The 19,682-nt window shown below is 29.6% G+C and overlaps 1 protein-coding gene across 1 annotated transcript in view; it reads right to left on the minus strand.

Annotated features, from left to right (window-relative positions):
- Positions 1–19,682, minus strand: part of LOC122503575 (lachesin-like) — a 156,638-nt gene that overhangs the window by 22,573 nt on the left and 114,383 nt on the right. The window contains exon 3 of the mRNA XM_043614171.1: positions 15,353–15,560. Coding sequence (XP_043470106.1) covers positions 15,353–15,560 — 208 coding nt within the window. The remainder of the gene's footprint in view (positions 1–15,352; positions 15,561–19,682) is intronic.

A 19,682-nucleotide genomic window follows, 5' to 3' on the forward strand; every position in this document is an offset into this window, starting at 1 on the left:
CTTTTTTACGAAAGACTGATTCCCAAAGATGATAATTAAAAATAATAATAAAGTATATATTCGATAATTTTCGTTTTTTTGCACTTTAAACCTTAAGTACCCCGTCTTGACCCACTCTCCCCTATTCGTCCACATATTTTTCTCTTTTCAAAAATGCATATCATTGCCAAGAAAAAAAGACAATATTTGAATAAAATGTAAAAAAGCGAATGTGATAAGGATTATACATCAATTAGGCGAATAATAAAAGAGGATACACATGCAAGAGAAAAACAGTTTTTTATGCAAGGAATACGAAACCTTCGGATATCAAAGGTCACCTGAGTTACTGTTAAACACTAAAAACTATCATGGAACATGTCAGATAGTGCATCAAAGTCAACCCCTACGCAATGTTAGAAAAGTAATAAAAAAAGGAAAGGGAATAAAAATCGTTCAACCAGAGAATACGAATTTGGAAACCAACCTCAAAACATCATTAAGTAAAATAAAGTCAAACATTATTCATTTGGAAACAGACCTAAGTACATCATATTAAAAACTGAAGCTAGTAAATCGTATTGAAAAGTAAAAACCGCTCCCAAGTTGTATATTTTTTTTATAATTTTGGTGCTCATTTCATACACTTTGCTTCCTCATAGATATAATAATAATAAAAATATATGAATAACTTTTTATAAATATGGTAAAAGTGATTGAATCTTGGGTCAATCAATGGATTGATACAATACTACAAGATAGTTTTAATAGTTTAATAGTTAAACAAAAATTTTGAGAAAATGTCATTTTCCACAATTTTTGGTTTTTAAAATACCAATAATTTTGAAATTTATTATCGAATTAGTTTCAAAAATAGGTCAATCGAAGCGTTTTTAATACTCTACAAGTTGGTAATGATAATTTTAAAGTTACTTCTACATTTTTCAACAAAATTTTTAAAAAAGTGTTATTTTCCAAAATTTTGATTTTTAAAAGTTTAATATCTCCGGTTAATATGGACTAAAAATGTCCAATTGGGGCTCAAAAGATGCGTCTAAAAAAACTGTACAAAATTATGGAAAAACATTTATAGGTGTCCTAACATTTTTTTAAAGTTATGGGCAAAAAACGTTTTTTTGCAAAATTAAAAATCCCAAAAAAAGTTTAGTTAAACTTTATTAATCTATCTCAAAGTATTCTCATTTTGTGTCCTCAGGTGAGATCTACAATTTAAAAAAAAATTTATCCCAAAAGCTCTTCATGATTTCGAGATATTTATGAAAATGTGATGTTTACACATACACATACGGAAAGACATTTTTCAAAAATGTCATTTTTGAACTCCTGAGGTCAAATAACATAAAGATATGTTAACCGACAGATTAGCTCGGTCGGATAGATGCCTCGCTTGGCGGACGTTTTAGAACCAATAATGTTTGTAAGGAAAAATTTCTACGGTTGTAAAACACTTGTATAGACAAGTATAAACAAATAAATATCATAAAGATATGTCAAAAAATCGATCTCGAAAAATTTTGGTATTACAATACTTCCTCTATGAGGAAGTAATAACAGAATATTATTTTGGAAATCAACAACTCTGCATCTTTCAGTAAAAATACCAAATTTCGAATGTACACTACCGGCGGAAACTGCGCGAACGCTAACATCTCAAGCTCCCACACAGCACGTTAAATTTCCTGAATATGTCCTGAATATTTCGTTAAAATATTGAAATTATTCAATAAAAGGTTCATAACATGTTGATGAAACAGTGAAATGTCCGTCTAAAAGAAATATTGCAGTATTTGGTTGTATGAATATTTCAGTGAAATGTTCAGAAAATATAAGAAAGAAAAATGACTGAAATCTTAATTTTAAATATTCGTGAAATAAGAAAAACAATATTTTACAAATTTTTAAGTGAAATATTTTTGAAAGATTATCCCGTGTGGAAAAATTTTAGGGCGCTGACCAAGCGCTTAATAGACTGTCTAACGTCTTTCTAGACCCAGGGCAGACGGTCTTGTCGAGCGGCTGTTCAGAATTGAAACGAAACTTCCACGCTATCGTCTAGAATAGACCAGCGTTTCTGGTCTGATCAGCAGTGCTAGTAAATTCTAATCTACGTCTATTCAAAATTTCTCATTATATGTTATGACAACTATTCTTAGAATAATAAAACTTAATTATATTTGAAATAATTTTAATGACTTTTTTTTATATAAAAAGTATTAAAAAATATTTTAACTTTCTGTATTTTTCACTTCAACTTTCTTTAAGCGTAAGGCTTTGTGTCCCTCCCAATCTTTGGCATTGGAGATAGTAGTCTTTTTGTAAAATAAAATTTACTGCAAATCAAAACAGCCGGATGAAACTATCAGTCGTACTCAGCACCAATCTTTAGGCGTCAACCACTAATTAATGAAATTAATAAATAAAAACTTACTAAATTTGCTATTTAGTGGATATTGATTCTCAAATAACAATACTCGATGGTTTTTTAAATCATTAAGTATTACAAAATTTGAAGGAGAGGCATATTTGTAGATGACGCCTAAACATTGATGCTGAGTACGACTGCTAGCTTCAGCCGACTAATCAAAACACATAGAAACACATCAAAATCTATTTTTTTCAGTGCACATTTAAAATTAAATTATACAGAAAACAACAACAACATAGCACATTATTATTCACATAAAACAGAAACCACAACGAATACTAAAATTCACAAAGAAAATGCACCATACGCTGACTGATCTAACGACGCCAAACGACGCGACGCCATTAGGCGCCATGTTACTTAACAGCTGGGCATTCATCGACGCATGCGCATATAACATCCTAGACCAAATCTAGACGGTCTTAATAACACCGTACTAGACGGACATATTTGACTTAGATTTTTTCTAATAAGCCAATCTGTTAAGTCACTGATTCGGGACTTGATGGACCGTCTAGAATTAGACGGACTTGATGATTGCTAATCGGGAAATCATTGGACTCTAGACTGCCACAATATTTTTCCACACGGGATTTATATAGATTTTAGAAATATCAAAATGAAATATTTCTAATGTGTGAATAATACATATTAAGGCAATATTATCTAGATATATTTGTGAAAAATAAAAAAACAATAATCACAGAAATAAATTGTGGTAGTGATTGTGAAAATATTTTTCAAAAATTGTGTATTCAGTAAAATCGTGACAATTTATTTATCAAAAAATATGCGACCGGACTAAAGTACTACACTTAAAATGGGTTTGCACAAAACTCGTACTCACGAGAACGATATTTGTGTCTTAAAAGTACTCAAAGATTACAAGAAACTTTAAGTTTCGAAATATGAATTCTCTTTAATAGAGAAACGCAAGAATTACTTAAAGTACATTTATTATAATTTTTATTTTTTACAATTTATTTATCTATATAATTCTACTTTTATACTTACTGTTCATATATGTTAATCATGTTACATATGTTGCCGCTTACGTGTAATAAATAATCACGATTTAACTAAAAACACAATTTTTGTAATTTTTACAATTACTACCACAATTTATTTCTGTGATTATTGTTTTTTTTATTTTTCACAAATATATCTAGATAATATTGCCTTAATATGTATTATTCACACATTAGAAATATTTCATTTTGATATTTCTACAATCTGTATAAATAATCTTTCAAAAATATTTCACTTAAAAATTTGTGAAATATTGTTTTTTTTATTTTACGAATATTTAAAATTAAGATTTCAGTCATTTTTCATTCTTATATTTCCTGAACATTTCACTGAAATATTCGTACAACCAAATACTGCAATATTTCTTTTAGGCGGACATTTCACTGTTTCATCAACAAACCAACAACCAAACAGCTAGATGCTGTTTTTAAATTGCATTGGAAAGCTTATTAAATTTCCAATGAAATGCCACTATTTTAAGTTGCATTGCATAAATAGGAAGCGAGATATCATGTTATGAAGACAAAAGAATAATTAACGGCGATTTAGAGAAATCAATAATTGAAAATTCTGTTTCGCACGGTATGACTCTTTTTGTAATATCTCGTAAACTCGTAAACATTTTTTTCTGTTCTTGGTCTCTATTAAAAGCTTAGGTTACAAGGAATAGTCTGCGAAAGTAACAGTTTTTTTCATCAACTTTCCTAAATTTTGCCAGGAGTCAAAGTCGGGGTAAGAATTCCGAAAAAAATAGAATTATTTTTTTGTCTTCATAACATGATATCTCGCTTCCTATTTATGCAATACAACTTAAAATAGTGGCATTTCATTGGAAATTTAATAAGCTTTCCAATGCAATTTAAAAAAAGCATCTAGCTTCACTTTTAACGGAGTTATCACTCTTTCTATGCGGGTGTGTTTTTTAATAGCTCGAGATGTTAGCGTTCGCACAATTTCCGCCGGTAGTGTTTCGAAATGAGGAAAATGCTCATGCTGACATGAGGGAAAATTTCTGATGTTTGTGATCGTCGAGTGCTAACAGAAGGAGGATAATAATTTTGTATGTTAATTTCTGCTGCTTGTAATTATGATTGCTCTTAAGAGCTGGACTTTGGCCCCCTGCTGCTGATAAAACCTCTTCCTTTTTTCTTAAGGTAAGCAACACTGAATCTGTTTAAATATGGCAACGAGGTAATAGGGCTCTGCTGAATTATCAATTTTACGTTTCATTTAAGAAATGTTTGTTGTGCCGTTTCTACTTCAGCCATATTTCATTTAAGAAGTCTTTTATTTTCTGATCCATCTTCATTGTTTGATAACTATTTAATTTTTGAATTTGTTTATTATCAGTTTGTAGAATTTTGTTAACTTTCATTAAATTTAGCTGATATTCCCGTTTGTAATATTCTCTGAAGACGTCGCAATTATAAACCTGGACACGTCTCTTTTATAAGAGATACATTTATGCAGATGAAAAACTTCTTTCATTCCAATTCGAGTGAAAGAAATACAGTTTATTTTTTTAACGCTTCTACGAGAACTATCGTCATCATCAAAAATATTAAAAGTACATTAAACAGTGGAGAAGTAGAGTAAAAATAAAATTGTAACGAAGTGAATCGATACTTATTTTGGCCCGAATCTGTAGTGTTAGAAATAAAGTATATTTTGGTATAGTGAGTTGTTCGCCCGTCTCTCTCTTATCATAGTTTTGTCTCAATTCTTCTCAAGTTCTTTGTATGTGTCCTTGGATCAATCACTTGAGACTTGTGACTTTCGTGAAATCTGAATTTGAATGATTTCGCGCATGATTAATTGCCAGCGAATGTCACATGATCAATGACCCTTTCCAAGAACATTTTAGGTGCTGCTCAGTGGGAATGAGGAAGAAGGGTTTTTCCTAATTTTCCTGTGGAAAAAATGAGCAACAATGAGCAACAGGCAACCACAATAATTTTATTTCACTGCCACGAATTTCTGTTGCTATTTTTTCAAGCAAATATTGTTTTGGATAACGGTAACTTCGTGACAATTCTAACAAAGATTGTTTTGTCAAATCATTAAAGTCTTTTGCAAAGTCAGGAACTGGTACTCCACGTTTAATTAACCATTCGATGATTCTGGCTTTCAACCATTCAGCTGTAAGATTTCGAAATTCTGGATCAAGCATTGTATGGTATGGTGCTTGATCTAGAACAATAACTGATTTTGATGGTAGAACTGTTAACACATGTCGGAACCATTCTTCATAGTGTTTCGCGTTCATTTCACCGTGATAATCATTAGTTCCTTTTTTTCCGATAAAACAGTTTAAACATCCGGGTACAAAACCATTTTTTCCACCGATATGTAGAATAATAACTCGCAGTCCTGATCCAGTTGGCGTTATAAATCCTCCCCGTTGACCGAAAACTTCTTGTACATTATTGCGATAATAATCAAAATTACTATTTTCACTTGAAACTAAATTTTCAACCCAACCATACTTTGGGGCCGTTCAAAAAATACGTAACGCTTTAGGGGGGAGGGGGGGTCAAGCTATTTGTTACGGTCAGCAGAAAAAATGGCGCTAATGTATACAACATTGCGTTACATGGGGGGAGGGGGGTCCAAATTTCCGAAAAATAGCGTTACGTATTTTTTGAACGGCCCCTTTCTTGTTTGATTTTCTCCGCACAATGTTACATCAGTATAAAAGATATTGTGACCATTATCGCGAGAAAATTTAATATTACGAAGAAAATTGTCCCTTTGCGCTGCTATTGTACTACTTTCCATCCATACTGGTTTTCTTTTTAGCTTAACATAAGAAAAGTTTAAATTTTTCATCCAATTTCGTAATGTTGATAATTTAAAATTTGGCAAATCAGGTACGTCATTTATTAATTCTTCATACAAAGCTTTAGTAGTCGGAAATTCTCTCCGCATGTAAAAGTTATGAATTTTTCTTCTAATTACTCCTTTTAAGAAATCATCACATTCAATTGGTGGCCTCCCGCTTTTTGGTGCTATATCAAATTTTCCTTTATTTAACCACTCCGATGTTATTCGTTTTATACTTCTTTCAGAAATTTGTAAACAGTCTGCAGTACGTTGAACAACTTTCGATTTGTCATTGACTTCAAATCGTTTTTCCATTTCAAAATATTGCCTTGCACGAAGAATTAATTTTTTTTCTTCTTCTGAAAAATAGTGGTAAATTTTCTCAGTTGGTTCAATATTTAATTCACATTTTAAAAGCTCATTTGTTATTATTAAATCGTCACTACCACTGGACAACTCTGAATTTGTTTCATTTGACAGCATTCTACTTAAATCTTGTAAAATTGGTTTTTGGATTGTCAAGTCTTGAAAATTAGTATTGTTAAGTGAATCTTCATTTGTTTGACTCATATTTATGCTACCTAAAATTTGGCTGTCGAAATAAACATCATTTACAATATTTCCATTTAATATATCTATTTCCATAACGTTTGATGTATCATTATTAAAAGGCGTTAAAAAAAGAAAATGTCCATCGCAATCTTGTATTTGATACTGCCCTGTAAATAATAGATACATTTTTTCATTTGAAGTATTATGGTCAAATGAAAGGATATAAAAAGTTTCGTCTTAGTTCATACGTATCACTTTAATATTAATTTTCAAAAAATTTGCAGCAGCTCGGCATTCTAACATAGAGCCGTAGCATCCAGCAACTCCCATTTTAGTTTTGTAAGATCGTGGAGTATTTACGTTTAATACATGCTTGGCTTCTTCTCTATATTCTTCCCAATTAAAAACAACATAATTAACTATGTCTCGACGAAACTTGGCATAATTTTTATCATTAAAATATTTGGCGATACATTTAAACAAACAATCACTATTACTTCCGGCATCAGTAACTATAAATTCACAGTTTTTAATTGTTATTTGGTTAGCCATACTAACTTTTTAAAATGATTATTAAAAGAAAAAAATTTGCGAAAAAGTGAAATTTAACACTGCCTACTATCACTACACTCTGAATTTCATAAACGAAGTCTCACTTTCGGTAGTTTGGAACTAACTAAACTAAAATTTTTAAGTGGCCAAAAACGTATTGCAGTAAGCAATTTTTGGACCACAGAAAGATCATTAAAAACACATTTTTAGAAGACAATTTGTATTGAAACTAACAGAAATATTATAAAAACCTAGGCATCGAAATTATAATGGCCAACTGTAAAAGGCTTTCATGCTTTGTATACATCTCATTAAAGGCAATTACGGCAAAGCACATTTTTGATATAACGTTCAAAGCAGAAAATCTATAAAAAAAATTAATACCTATCAATTCCTTGTAAATGTTTATAACTTATTTGAAATTTTCAATTTTGTAATTAATAGATTAAACAGTACAAATTTATCTACTTATACAGTAGAAAAAGATTTATGTCACCCAACGGGAAGTTGCCAATGTTAACGATTGGTTCAATAATGGGCCATGCTTGGTGCCCAATGGTTTTTTCTTGGCAAAACAATTGGCAACCATCATTGGACCACCAATGGTTTAAACTTGGGATGATCACGCTACTGCCAATGATCGGTAGCCAAGCATCGGGCCAATATTAGTTGCCAAGGAATTGCCAAGGAAACAAAATCGATTTTCAAAAGCTTGATTTTTTATTGGCAGCCAACAAAAAACCAAGGTTTTAAAAATTGGTTTTTTTTAATTATTAATTAAAATTTATTTTTAAAAAATATATTTTTCAAAAATTTATTTTTTAAAAATATATATTTTTTTAAATTAATAGAACATATTAATTTAATTTGTCACCTCTGGTAAAACAAAGATGAAAGACTGATAAATTCCCTCACTTTATATCTTACAGTGGAGGGATAACTGTGAATGTCTTTGCGAGAGAGGAGCAGGTACTTATATAGAGCCAGTGAAACAGGTCACAAGCGAGAAAAAATCACTAGCATGCACTCTGGCGGCGCTTGTCGGAACTGTTTTCTGGCGCGCATGCATATCCTGACGTTATCGACACAGCGCTTGGCAACCAACGTTGCGCCACTTCCGACAAGCGCCGCCAGAGTGCATGCTAGTGATTTTTTCTCGCTTGTGACCTGTTTCACTGGCTCTATATAAGTACCTGCTCCTCTCTCGCAAAGACATTCACAGTTATCCCTCCACTGTAAGATATAAAGTGAGGGAATTTATCAGTCTTTCATCTTTGTTTTACCAGAGGTGACAAATTAAATTAATATGTTCTATTAATTTAAAAAAATATATATTTTTGAAAAATATATTTTTTGAAAATAAATTTTAATTAATAATTAAAAAAAATCAATTTTCAAAACCTTGGTTTTTTGTTGGCTGCCAATAAAAAATCAAGCTTTTAAAAATCGATTTTGTTTTCTTGGCAATTCCTTGGCAACTAATATTGGCCCGATGCTTGGCTACCGATCATTGGCAGTAGCGTGATCATCCCAAGTTTAAACCATTGGTGGTCCAATGATGGTTGCCATTAATGTTCCAATAATGGAACGGAGTTCGCCAAGCATGGCCCATTATTGAACCAATCGTTTACTTCCCATTGGGCAGCTATAGCCTATGAGTGCAAGAGAGACAGACTTATGCGATTCCCATACTTTCTAATGACTGAAATGAAGTTTTCCTTACCCGCGTGGATAAGTCCATATTTAATTTAAAAGTAAAGTAAAAATAATACAATTGATAAATACGTGACTCATTTAAATATTATCTGCTTTATATTTAATTTTTAATACAATTAATTATTTAATTTTCAAATAAATTAAATATTCTATTAATAATTCAATTATTTTAATCTTATTCAACTTAATTATTTGAATCTGATCAACATAAATCTTTATTTTAATTTATTTGAAACAAATAATATTATGAAATTTCATTTTACTATTATTTCTTTATTTCTTTGTAGAAATTGAGGGTTCACATGCAATAAGAGGATACTCGCTATCTACTTAACACTGTGCGTATCCCCTTATTGCACTTTATTCTCAATTTTTCTGTTACAAGCATACAGACTCATTTATACCTGAGCGCTTATAGAAAAATGGGTTTTCCAAGATTTTGGACCTCGACGCCTTTGCGAAATAGTTTTACGACAGCCTGCACCTTGCTTTAATGGAGTAATAAAGCAGAAAACGAAAAACATTTTCATAAATAATTATTAAACAAAATTTTTTTAACAAGTTTTTTCAAATTTTTTCTGTATAAGGAAAAACTTCTACATAATTTGCATTTTATTTCAAAGCTGTGCTTCTATTTGCAAGAGAAATAACTTTTTATTTTTGATTGAAATAATCTCCGAAAGTTAATTAAAGAATTAAAAAAATTCTCCACTATATATTCAAGAAAGATACAAATATTACTGAAAAAAATCAGTATGTCGATTTGATATTTTTCAAATGAGCTACATGCTTTCAAAGTAGCCTATTCTCAAAAACATGCAAAAAACCATGTATTTTTTTCAATTAAAAATCCAATACTTAAACAAAAAATTTTTTTGAGTTATGGAATTTTGTATACGAACAACCAGATAAATAAGCTACGTATTTCACTTTGTCTTAACTCTCTGCGATTTTTTTTATCTGCGTTGTGAGCTTTCAAAGACAGGGGCCTGTTCTTTTTGGGCCGATAGTACGGTGATTAGAAGATGTTATCGCCACTCACTTACTAGCAGAAGTTCAAGGAGTCGCGACGTAATTTTTGTCGAGCGTCAATGATCGAGATTTGTTTTAAAGTTTATTTTATATTTTTGTTAATTTCGAGTTTGTAGTGTTTTATTTTCATTATGTTGTGTAGTGAACCGGTTGTGAGTGCCAATAAGCGTTAAATTTTGATAGCGTCTCAACTATTATTTATTTTTAAAAAAAAGGTTCGTTTGTCCAGCTTGTTCTAGGAGCTGTGTTATTGCATCGCGGCTTTTGTCTTTGAAGAATTCCTTGATGAGATTTGTGAAGTTTGTTCGTGTTGAGAAATCGATTTTTCTGTAATGGAAAGTGATGCAGATTTGTCAATGAAATATTTTTCGAGAAAATTAATCGTTGTAAATTCTACCCTTACAAAATACAAAATAAAAAAAGATTCATAAATTTATTGCTCCGTATTTGAATTTGTGTTTGAGGGCAAAGTATCCTAAAAACATTCTACAAAAGTTCTAAAAATGTCTCAAAGATGTCCTAAAGATGTTCCAGAGAAGGGGAGTGAACAAAGAAAAAAAAATTTTATAATTACTCACATATATTTTTCTATAATTTTTCATAATTTTGATGTCAGTTTTTGACGCAAACTTTGGTAATACACACTTGGAAAAGCGATTTTGAAGATGAATCGAGTGCTCTTTTAGTCGCTCGTCTTAGATCTTCAATGAAATCCGGAACCTGACATAAATCGAGGTCGAAAGTTCTTTACAAATGCTCTTACCCGCCGGTGTGCAATAAAACGCTGGCTAACCATTCGATCGATAAACGAGGATCGAAAGAAGAAAAGAGGTAAGGGAAGTGAGTAGGACGATCTCTTATTTTCGCACCTCGATAACCTGACCGGCTTCAGCTCCATCGTGATAAGGGTGAAATTTAACGAGGGGTTGCGGTGAGGTTAAACTACGTTTATGTACACTGACTATAATATACGCGATTTCCACACACATTCCACGGAGAACTTGTGCGTGTGTGTATATACATATATATTTGAGCAAAACGTACATATAACACACTAAAAGAGGGAGGATAGTCTCGAGGAGTCAGGGTGGGTTATTAGGGCCAAAGGCACGTCGCCAGGAAGGTGTTTAATAGCCCTCCAAGAGTGCAATCGTCTACCGGCCAGTGTATAGCGTACTTTACATATATTTGCATGGAACCTTCGCTGGTCTCTTTCTCTCTCCTTGCGAGGGAAGAAAATGGGCGGTTATGCTTGGGTGCGTGTCTTTATATAAAGCAATGCATTAAAAAAAATAACTTTAAATTTTTCTCATGTTCTTTGCTTTAAAAAAGAATTAACATCGTTTCTCTACACCTAGTAAGCCTCGCAAAATTAAGTTTGACAAAGTTTCGAAATTTTCCAACCGTTCTGACAGGGGAAAATTTAATAGCGAGCTACCCTAATAAGGGTAATAATATCCTCCTTTAATATGTTACTCTGGGATTTCCTCTGGCGTTTCATATGGTCAATCCTTTCTACAATCAAATGAATTTTACACAAAGTCAATCATTTTATGGGAATATTTCTCATACATTATCTCTTAAGCTATTATTTAAATTAAACATTACTTTTATTATGATACGAAAAAATTGTTTTGTATTTTTGTAATGTTGGAAAAATTTATGGATATTAAGTAGATAAAAATCTAAAACATTATAAAAAAATAGTTTTTATGATAATATAGATCTATGGGTTGATCTTGATAACCTATAATAAATAGTTTTTATGATATCCGTACCCTCTGGACACGGAAACGTCTTTGTTCTAGAAACGTTCCTAAAACGTTTCATGTCCTCCACATAGCGCCTTAAAAACGTTTTATGTTCTAAAAACGTTTTTAGAACATTGGACGATCTTAAGCCGTTATGTAGCGGACATGAAACGTTCTAAAAACGTTTCTAGAACAAAGATGTTTCCGTGCCCAGAGGGTAGGATGTTCTATAGCGAAATTAATAGGTATCTTAAAAATTTCCTAAGGATATCCTAATTTCCGGATGGAATATCCTTCTCTTATGAAAAATAATTACTGGAAATCCATCAGTCTTTTTGATTTAAGCACGAATAAATAGAAATTATAAATGATTAATGTCAGAAGTATTAAATCCAGTATAACTTCCTTTTAATTGACAAGTGGTTCTGGCGTTTCGCGAAAAACGGTAGCAGACGACGAAAACACGTTTTCAAGATAGTTTGATTTTAAATGTTGATGAGAGAAGACATTGAATTGTTACTGTAAGAGACTTTACATTTGTTTTACTATCGTTGGTTCTGGATGGAAAGTATAGATAGATGATTTGAATTTGAACCACGATTTGGTATGTGTATTTTTCTGTTGACAAGAGTCGTGTCTCGAATAACCAAGTTTACCTTTTTGGTTAATTTTTCCGACAGAACTCCCTTTCAGATATTCTTGTGAGATTTGTTGGTATTTACTGATTAAAGATTTGACTATTTTTTTTGTTAATTTTTCAATATTTATGGGTATCAAATTATTGTCACAACATTTACTCAAACTTTTGATATCGGATTGAAGTTTGAAATTATCTACACAAAGGTTTTCAGGGCTGATCTATTTATAACATTTTAGATCATCGGCATAAAGTAGAAAAAGCGAGTTCTTGGAAACCAGCTTAATATCATTCATGTGAATAATAAACAGAAGTTGACAAAGATTTAATACTTGGGAAACACCAGATGTTGCTAAAAATGCAATAGAGTAACCCTCTCTTACTTTTACTACTTGAAATCTATCCGATAAGTAACTTTTAAAATATAAAATCAGATTTAAAGATATACCCATGGTTTCTAATTTATTAACAACAATTCTATGATCCACTTTATCAAATGCTTTAGAGGAATCAGCTATGGCTCATCTTTAGCAATAGTAATGCACACTTGGACAAGTCAATATTTAAAACTTTGAACTCTAGGTTCAATATAAACTTTTATAGAATCCGATAAATTTCGAATGTTCGAATTGAAATCGAATGATAATCGCCGTTTGTGGGTACTAGGTTAAATAAATTTAAATTCTCAGATAATAGTAGTAATGTATACATTATTTCAAAAAATATTAACTATGATTTTAAAGTTATGGTTTGAGACTTTATGTAGAAATGTTTCATTTAATAATGTTCTTTAACACTTTACAATAAAATAATAATTGCGCATATATTCAGTTATATATTTGTGCATTTGTATAAGTACGTATAAATGATTGTAAAAATTATATGGAAGTAACAAAACATAACAATAAAGAACAAAAAAACTGTGTAAAAATTTTAATTTATTTATTAAAAAATGAAAAAAGTTTCCTATCTTCATCGTTATTGACATCTCTTACAAATAAATGCAATAGAATTTAATTATTTATTTATAGTCAACTTCGGTGTTTGAATCCTGCTTTATATACAGAATAGAAGACGATGAGTTTATATTTATTTTACCCAGTACATTGAACTCGTAATTTACTGCTGTTCATGAGTTTAAAAGAGCCTCAGTAAATTCAAAGATAATAGTACTTATAAATGTCAGAGCTTTAAAATCTGATTTGTGTGTAAAAATCTTTTCTCCTTTGTACGTTGGTGCATCGGGGCTTTGAGAAACAAATAATTGATTAGCATTTTCGGTGTTTGAAGCTTCCTTATCTTAAATCTAGCGACTTAGCATTTAAGATGTTGATGAATATTTGATAGAGTTTCAATATCCAGATTTCCAAAACAAGCAAAATTAAAGTAGGTCAAATTTTTCAAACATTTCTAATCATTAAAATTTGATACAAGTAAAATATTACTTAAAAGATCGAAGATTACTCACTTACTAAATTAGTAAGATGTATCTATTTGTATACTATAGTGAGGAAACATGGTACTCATCAGATTTTTAGTCGTTAATTTTTTTTGTACATAGGGACTTTTGGGAAATCTGCTTACAATTTTAGTTCTGTGAGTCTTTTTTGCCTTTCCAAGGGTTGTTTGAAAGACTCCGCAAACTCCGACAATATGGTTAATATTCATCTTATCGTCGTACTTCTCTTTACATAGAAAAGCTGCTTGGGTTTTTCTTACAGACGACTCTAACTTGCGACCTGCATCACCACAATTAAAGCACGCAGTTTTCCTTATCTTTTATCTCAATTATTCATTTTACTTCAACACAATTCTAAACACCGTTAAAAGAAGGTACATTCCTCGGTATACAAAATTATGCTTATTTCTGTTTTTTAAACAACGAATTATTTCCTTAATCTGTCAGAATTATTCAACATTAAGAGAACGAATCGTAACACTATGAGTTAAAAATAAAAGACAAAAGCAGATAAACATTATTAAATTATCAAAAAAAGTGTTGACATTCTTTAAAAAACCGTTAAAAACTTGTCATGTTTAAATACATTATATTATTGGACTGAGTAATTTTCCAAAATAGTCATAAATTATTAACGCTGACTTGATTAGTTTAAAATGATAAAATTTAATGTCTTTAGTAATGTTAAATTTCTCTACTAGTTTTTTCAAGGACTGGTTTAAATTAAAATCTAAAGTAATAGTTTTGAAGTCAATGCGGTTCTGAAAGCCAGACTATTAATAAAAACTATTAATACGCATGTATTCAGCAATTTTCCTAGACATACCATGTGAATGATATGAATAGAAAAAATGTGATTGATCAAATTTAAAAAGACATTGTTTCCAAATTTATAGATCCTCTAACAATGAGGCACGCGTCAAACTATATCAACTAATAAGATCTTATTTTTATTGAAAAACTTGTCGCTTTGTAACCAAATCAATTAAATTTTGCTCCAATAGTTATTCGGTAATTCAGCTTTTTGTTTTTTTTTACTATCTTCTACTGGATTAAATAATTTTTTCCATCATTGGTAAGATAATTATTAAAAAATATAATGGTAAAAAAATTTAAAGTTAACAACAATTAATTTTTAAACTAAATTCTATTAAAAAAGCTTTTCTTATAATATAGTTTATCATGAAAAAAACTGGAACAAAAAATGATAAGTTATGCCTTTTTAAACTTGTTTATTAAAAATATTTTTTTTTTACTTTTTTCTAAGTGTACATTAAAATAATTTCTATGCTTTTTTCATATTTTCCTTCGACATTATTTTAAAATATTCATGCAAAAAGAACAAACAAAGGGAAATAAAATAACGCATAACTTACCGACAACTTCCAGGAAACCTGTTATGCTCGACATTGGATCAGTGTTCACCTGACACATGTACCAACCCCTGTCAGTCTCTTTTGTCTCTTTTATGTGCAAAGACCATGTGCGGTGTCCTGAGTGCGTCACAGCGATTCGATGATTTTTCGTGATAACATGACTAGCTATGGTCAAAATCGTTTGCGTGTCAACTCGTAGCCATGCCACCTGTAAATAACAGAAAATCAATTACTCACAGTTGAAATACAAATTTTACGTTGAAAATATCTCTGATCCAATATCAAAAACTTTATACCAATTCTAATCACTGATGACATTTCTTTTTTAAAAAGTGAAACAAATCTAAATTGAATTCCCTTTTCCTGTCATTTTATCATTTTAAAAATAAATCCTTATTCTTGTATCCTTTTGGATGCAAGAGAATTTCATAAATCCATTACAATTTATTTTTAAAGGGAAGCCTTTATAATCTTGTCTATTAATATAGTTTGACGCGTGCCTCATTTTAAGAATATCGTTAAACTTAGAAACAATGACCCTTGAAATTCAAACAATAAAATTTTTTTTATTTATAGAATTTTTACGGCATGTAATTTTCCATGACATCAAGGCTCGAACTAGGTTCGTAAATTCCATAAAAGTCCGTAGCTTTGCTTGAAGTCCGTAAAAGTCCGTTCTTTTGAAAAAAGGTCCATAAAGTCCGTAAACTGTACGATATAATTTGGATAATTTTAGGGAAATCTCAAATGATTGGAGGAATTCAATTATTTTCAAAAGTAATAAAAATCTTCGCAAAAATTCAATTATGTTTAAAAATTTTTAATAGGTATCTATCTACTAAATTTTTTGAATTTAATGGAAAAAATGAATTAATTATTTAAATTATAATTTAAGAATTATAATTCTTAAGCATATATGCTTCCTCTGAAAATAAAACTTACATATCTCACCTAATTTAGAACAATAAGATGAAATAATTCCAAAAAATATTCTTGAAATATAATTATAACGAATACTTATTACACTACTCACACATAATTTAAACAATATTAAATTCTTTATAAAACTTTAATTGAAAGGAAATTATGAGAAATCTTTAAAAGCCTGTTTCCTCTCTGAAAGTTGGTGGATGAAAGAGGTCGAATCCTTTCCTTTCTTTTCTTTCCTGAGCTGAGTACTCATTTCCCTTGACAACCCAAATTTATTTATTTTTAAACTTCTTCGATCTTCTTTTTTTTTAAATGAAGTAAATCAATTCTTTCTAACTTGAATAGAATGAAACAATTGATAATCAAATTTTAAAATTTTAATTTAAAGATAAATTAACTATTAACTATTAGACCTTTTCATTTAAGACCGGAAGTTGGAGCTACGCCATGACAGACGGCGCGATTTCAAAATTTTCGAGCAACTTTGTGTCAGAATGTATATTGTGCTAATAACAATTCAAATAAAAAACTCGATGAAAATGACATTCTAAAAGCAAAATTAATGTTTGAACAGGTAGAGAAAAATACTGTCTGTCAATTAAAAATATGGTTATAAAGACGAAGTCAGTGTTGAAAGGGTAAAAAAGTCTATATTGTTTACATGTAAATAAGGTTATGTTATGTTATGAACATAACCTTACCAACAGGTCTCATTTTCGACATACTTGACAAGTTTTGCAATTACTTCGAATATTTTCATTCCTAATATTTCATTTTCTAACTGTTAAACGGTTTTGGGAAAGAAATAAAGTAATAATTTTCAGTCAAATAAGACTTGCAACGAGTATCACTTTTGCAATTCCCAAAACAACATTTCTTTTGTGCATCAATTTTTTTCCTTTGTGGATTATTTTTCTCAGGGATACTGCTCATTTTTAATACACGCTAATTTTTTTTTCAACATTCATTAGCAATATTTTTTAATTACTTTTCACTATTGGCACTGTGCATTTTGTACAAAAAGTGCTCGAAACTTTGTCGGAAGTTCTATATATATTCCGCGCTTGCGCAGTACAGATTCCTTAAATGAAAAGGTCCTTTCATTTTTTCATTCATTCACTTTTTCTGTCCCTCACATTCTAAAGTTGTCTTTTGTTTATACTTTTGTTTTTTGTTAACTTTAGATAGATTGTACACTATATTATTATGTTATAATTATTTTTATTTTATAATTAATTCAAAATTGTAATGACAAATAGAAATCATCAGAATTTTTTTCACTTCTTTTCATTCAAAGACTAAAATTTTGTTAAATATTATGTTTTGTCAAATTAAAATTATGCAGATTTTTTTATATCAATTCAATGATTTTTAATAGGTATCTACTATTCTATTAAAATATTCCAAAAGAATTCAATTATTTAAAAAAAAATTTAATAAAATTCTGCACCAACCTTTAATTATTTTCAAAAAATAATAAAAACTCCACAGGAATTTCATTATTTACAAATTTTTTTTATAAATTTTTGATCGCAATCATTTAATTATATTTATAAATAATAAAATTTTTACAGAGATTCAATTATTTTGGTAAATAATCAAATTCTTATTAGGAATTCAATTATTTTGATAAATAATAAAACTCATTGCAAAAATTCAATTATTTTCAAAAGTAATAAAATTCTTCGCAGAAATTCATTTATATTCAAAAATTCTCGTCAAAATTTCAATTATCTTTAGAAATAATTAAATTCTTCTCCGAAATACAATTATTTTCAAAAATTTTTCTTAATTCAATGATTTTTAATAGGTATCTACTACTCTAAGAAAACATTCCAAAAGAATTCAATTATTTAAAAATTTAATAAAATTCTTAGAGATGTGGAAAAAGCTCGAAGCTCAAGGCTCGATCGAGCTTTTTCGAGCTTTTCATTTTTCGAGCCGAGCCAAGCCGAGCCTAATCAGTTCGAGCTCGAGCCGAGCTGTCCAAAAAGCTCGAATAATTTCGAGCACTCGAATTTTTTTAAGTACTCGAACGTTTCGAGTACTCGAATTTTTTCGAGCTCTTAAGTAAATTCAAGTTCTAGAGAAAAATCATATAATTTTCGCATAGATTATAATTAGCAAATTGAAATACACTTTGAAATTGAAGATTTATTGACTTTAATTCGCATAAATTCGAAATTTTCTACTTATTAATAGTTTTTTTGTCATTTAAAAGCTCGAATCCATTCGAGTACTCGATTTCACTCGAGTACTCGAATTTAATCGAGTATTCTAATTTACCCGAGTACTCGATTTTTTCGAGTACTCGATACATCGAGCCGGCTCGGCTTGGCTCGGCTCGAAAAAATTTCGGCTCGCCTCGGCTCGGAAATTCGAGCTTTTTGCACATCTCTAAAAATTCTACACAAACCTTTTAATTATTTTCAAAAAATAATAAAAATTTCACAGGAATTTCATTATTTACAATTTTTTTAAATAAATTTCTTCGTAATCATTCAATTATTTTCATGAATAATAAAATTTTTACAGAGATTCAATTATTATGGTAAATAATAAAATTCTTATTAGGAATTTAATTATTTTGATAAATAATAAAACTCATTGCAGAATTTCTATTATTTTTAATAAAAGTTTAATCAAATTCCTCGAAAAAATGTTATTATTCTTAAAAATTTTATTAAAATTCGTCAAACGAATTCAATTATTTAAAAATTTATTGATACAATTCTTTATGAAAATTAAATTTTAAAAAATATGCAATTATTCAATTAATTTTTTTTTGGTATTTAAATAATTGAATTCTAGTTGAATTTTCTCATAAAAATTGATTTAAAAATGGATTTCAGTTAAAATTAGATTATAATTGAATATCAAAAGCATTTGAACGTAAATTTTTAAAAGTAATTAAATTTTGTAAAGGTTTCAGATTAAAATCTTTGAAAATTTGAATTTTTCATACTTTTAACTAACAATTCTGTGGAATTAATTTTTTTTGAGAAAGTTTAATTGCAGATGTTTTTTATATTATTTTAAGTTTTTATTTTCTAATATATGTTTAATTGAAGAATTTACGAATAATTGAAATTTCGTAAAATTGAATATTGTAAACAAATAAATTTGAAAATTCTCGAAGAACTTTTTCGAAAATTATTAAAAATAATTGATTTAAAGAAGAATTTTAGTTACAAATTCTTGAAAATTATAATTGAATTGATAATAATTTTATCACTCGGTCATCTTTAATTATTATAAAACGTGGAGAAATTGATCACTCCGAGTCGAAGACTGGTTATATTTTTGTCAGCAATTGGTCTGTAAATGGTCCGTAATTTTTCATTTTTGGTCCGTAAATTCCGTATTTTTAAATATTTTCACTGAGTTCGAACCCTGTCCG

This window comes from Leptopilina heterotoma, unplaced genomic scaffold (genome assembly GCF_015476425.1).
Source record: "Leptopilina heterotoma isolate Lh14 unplaced genomic scaffold, ASM1547642v1 Lhet_11, whole genome shotgun sequence".
In the NCBI taxonomy this organism is placed as follows: domain Eukaryota; kingdom Metazoa; phylum Arthropoda; class Insecta; order Hymenoptera; family Figitidae; genus Leptopilina; species Leptopilina heterotoma.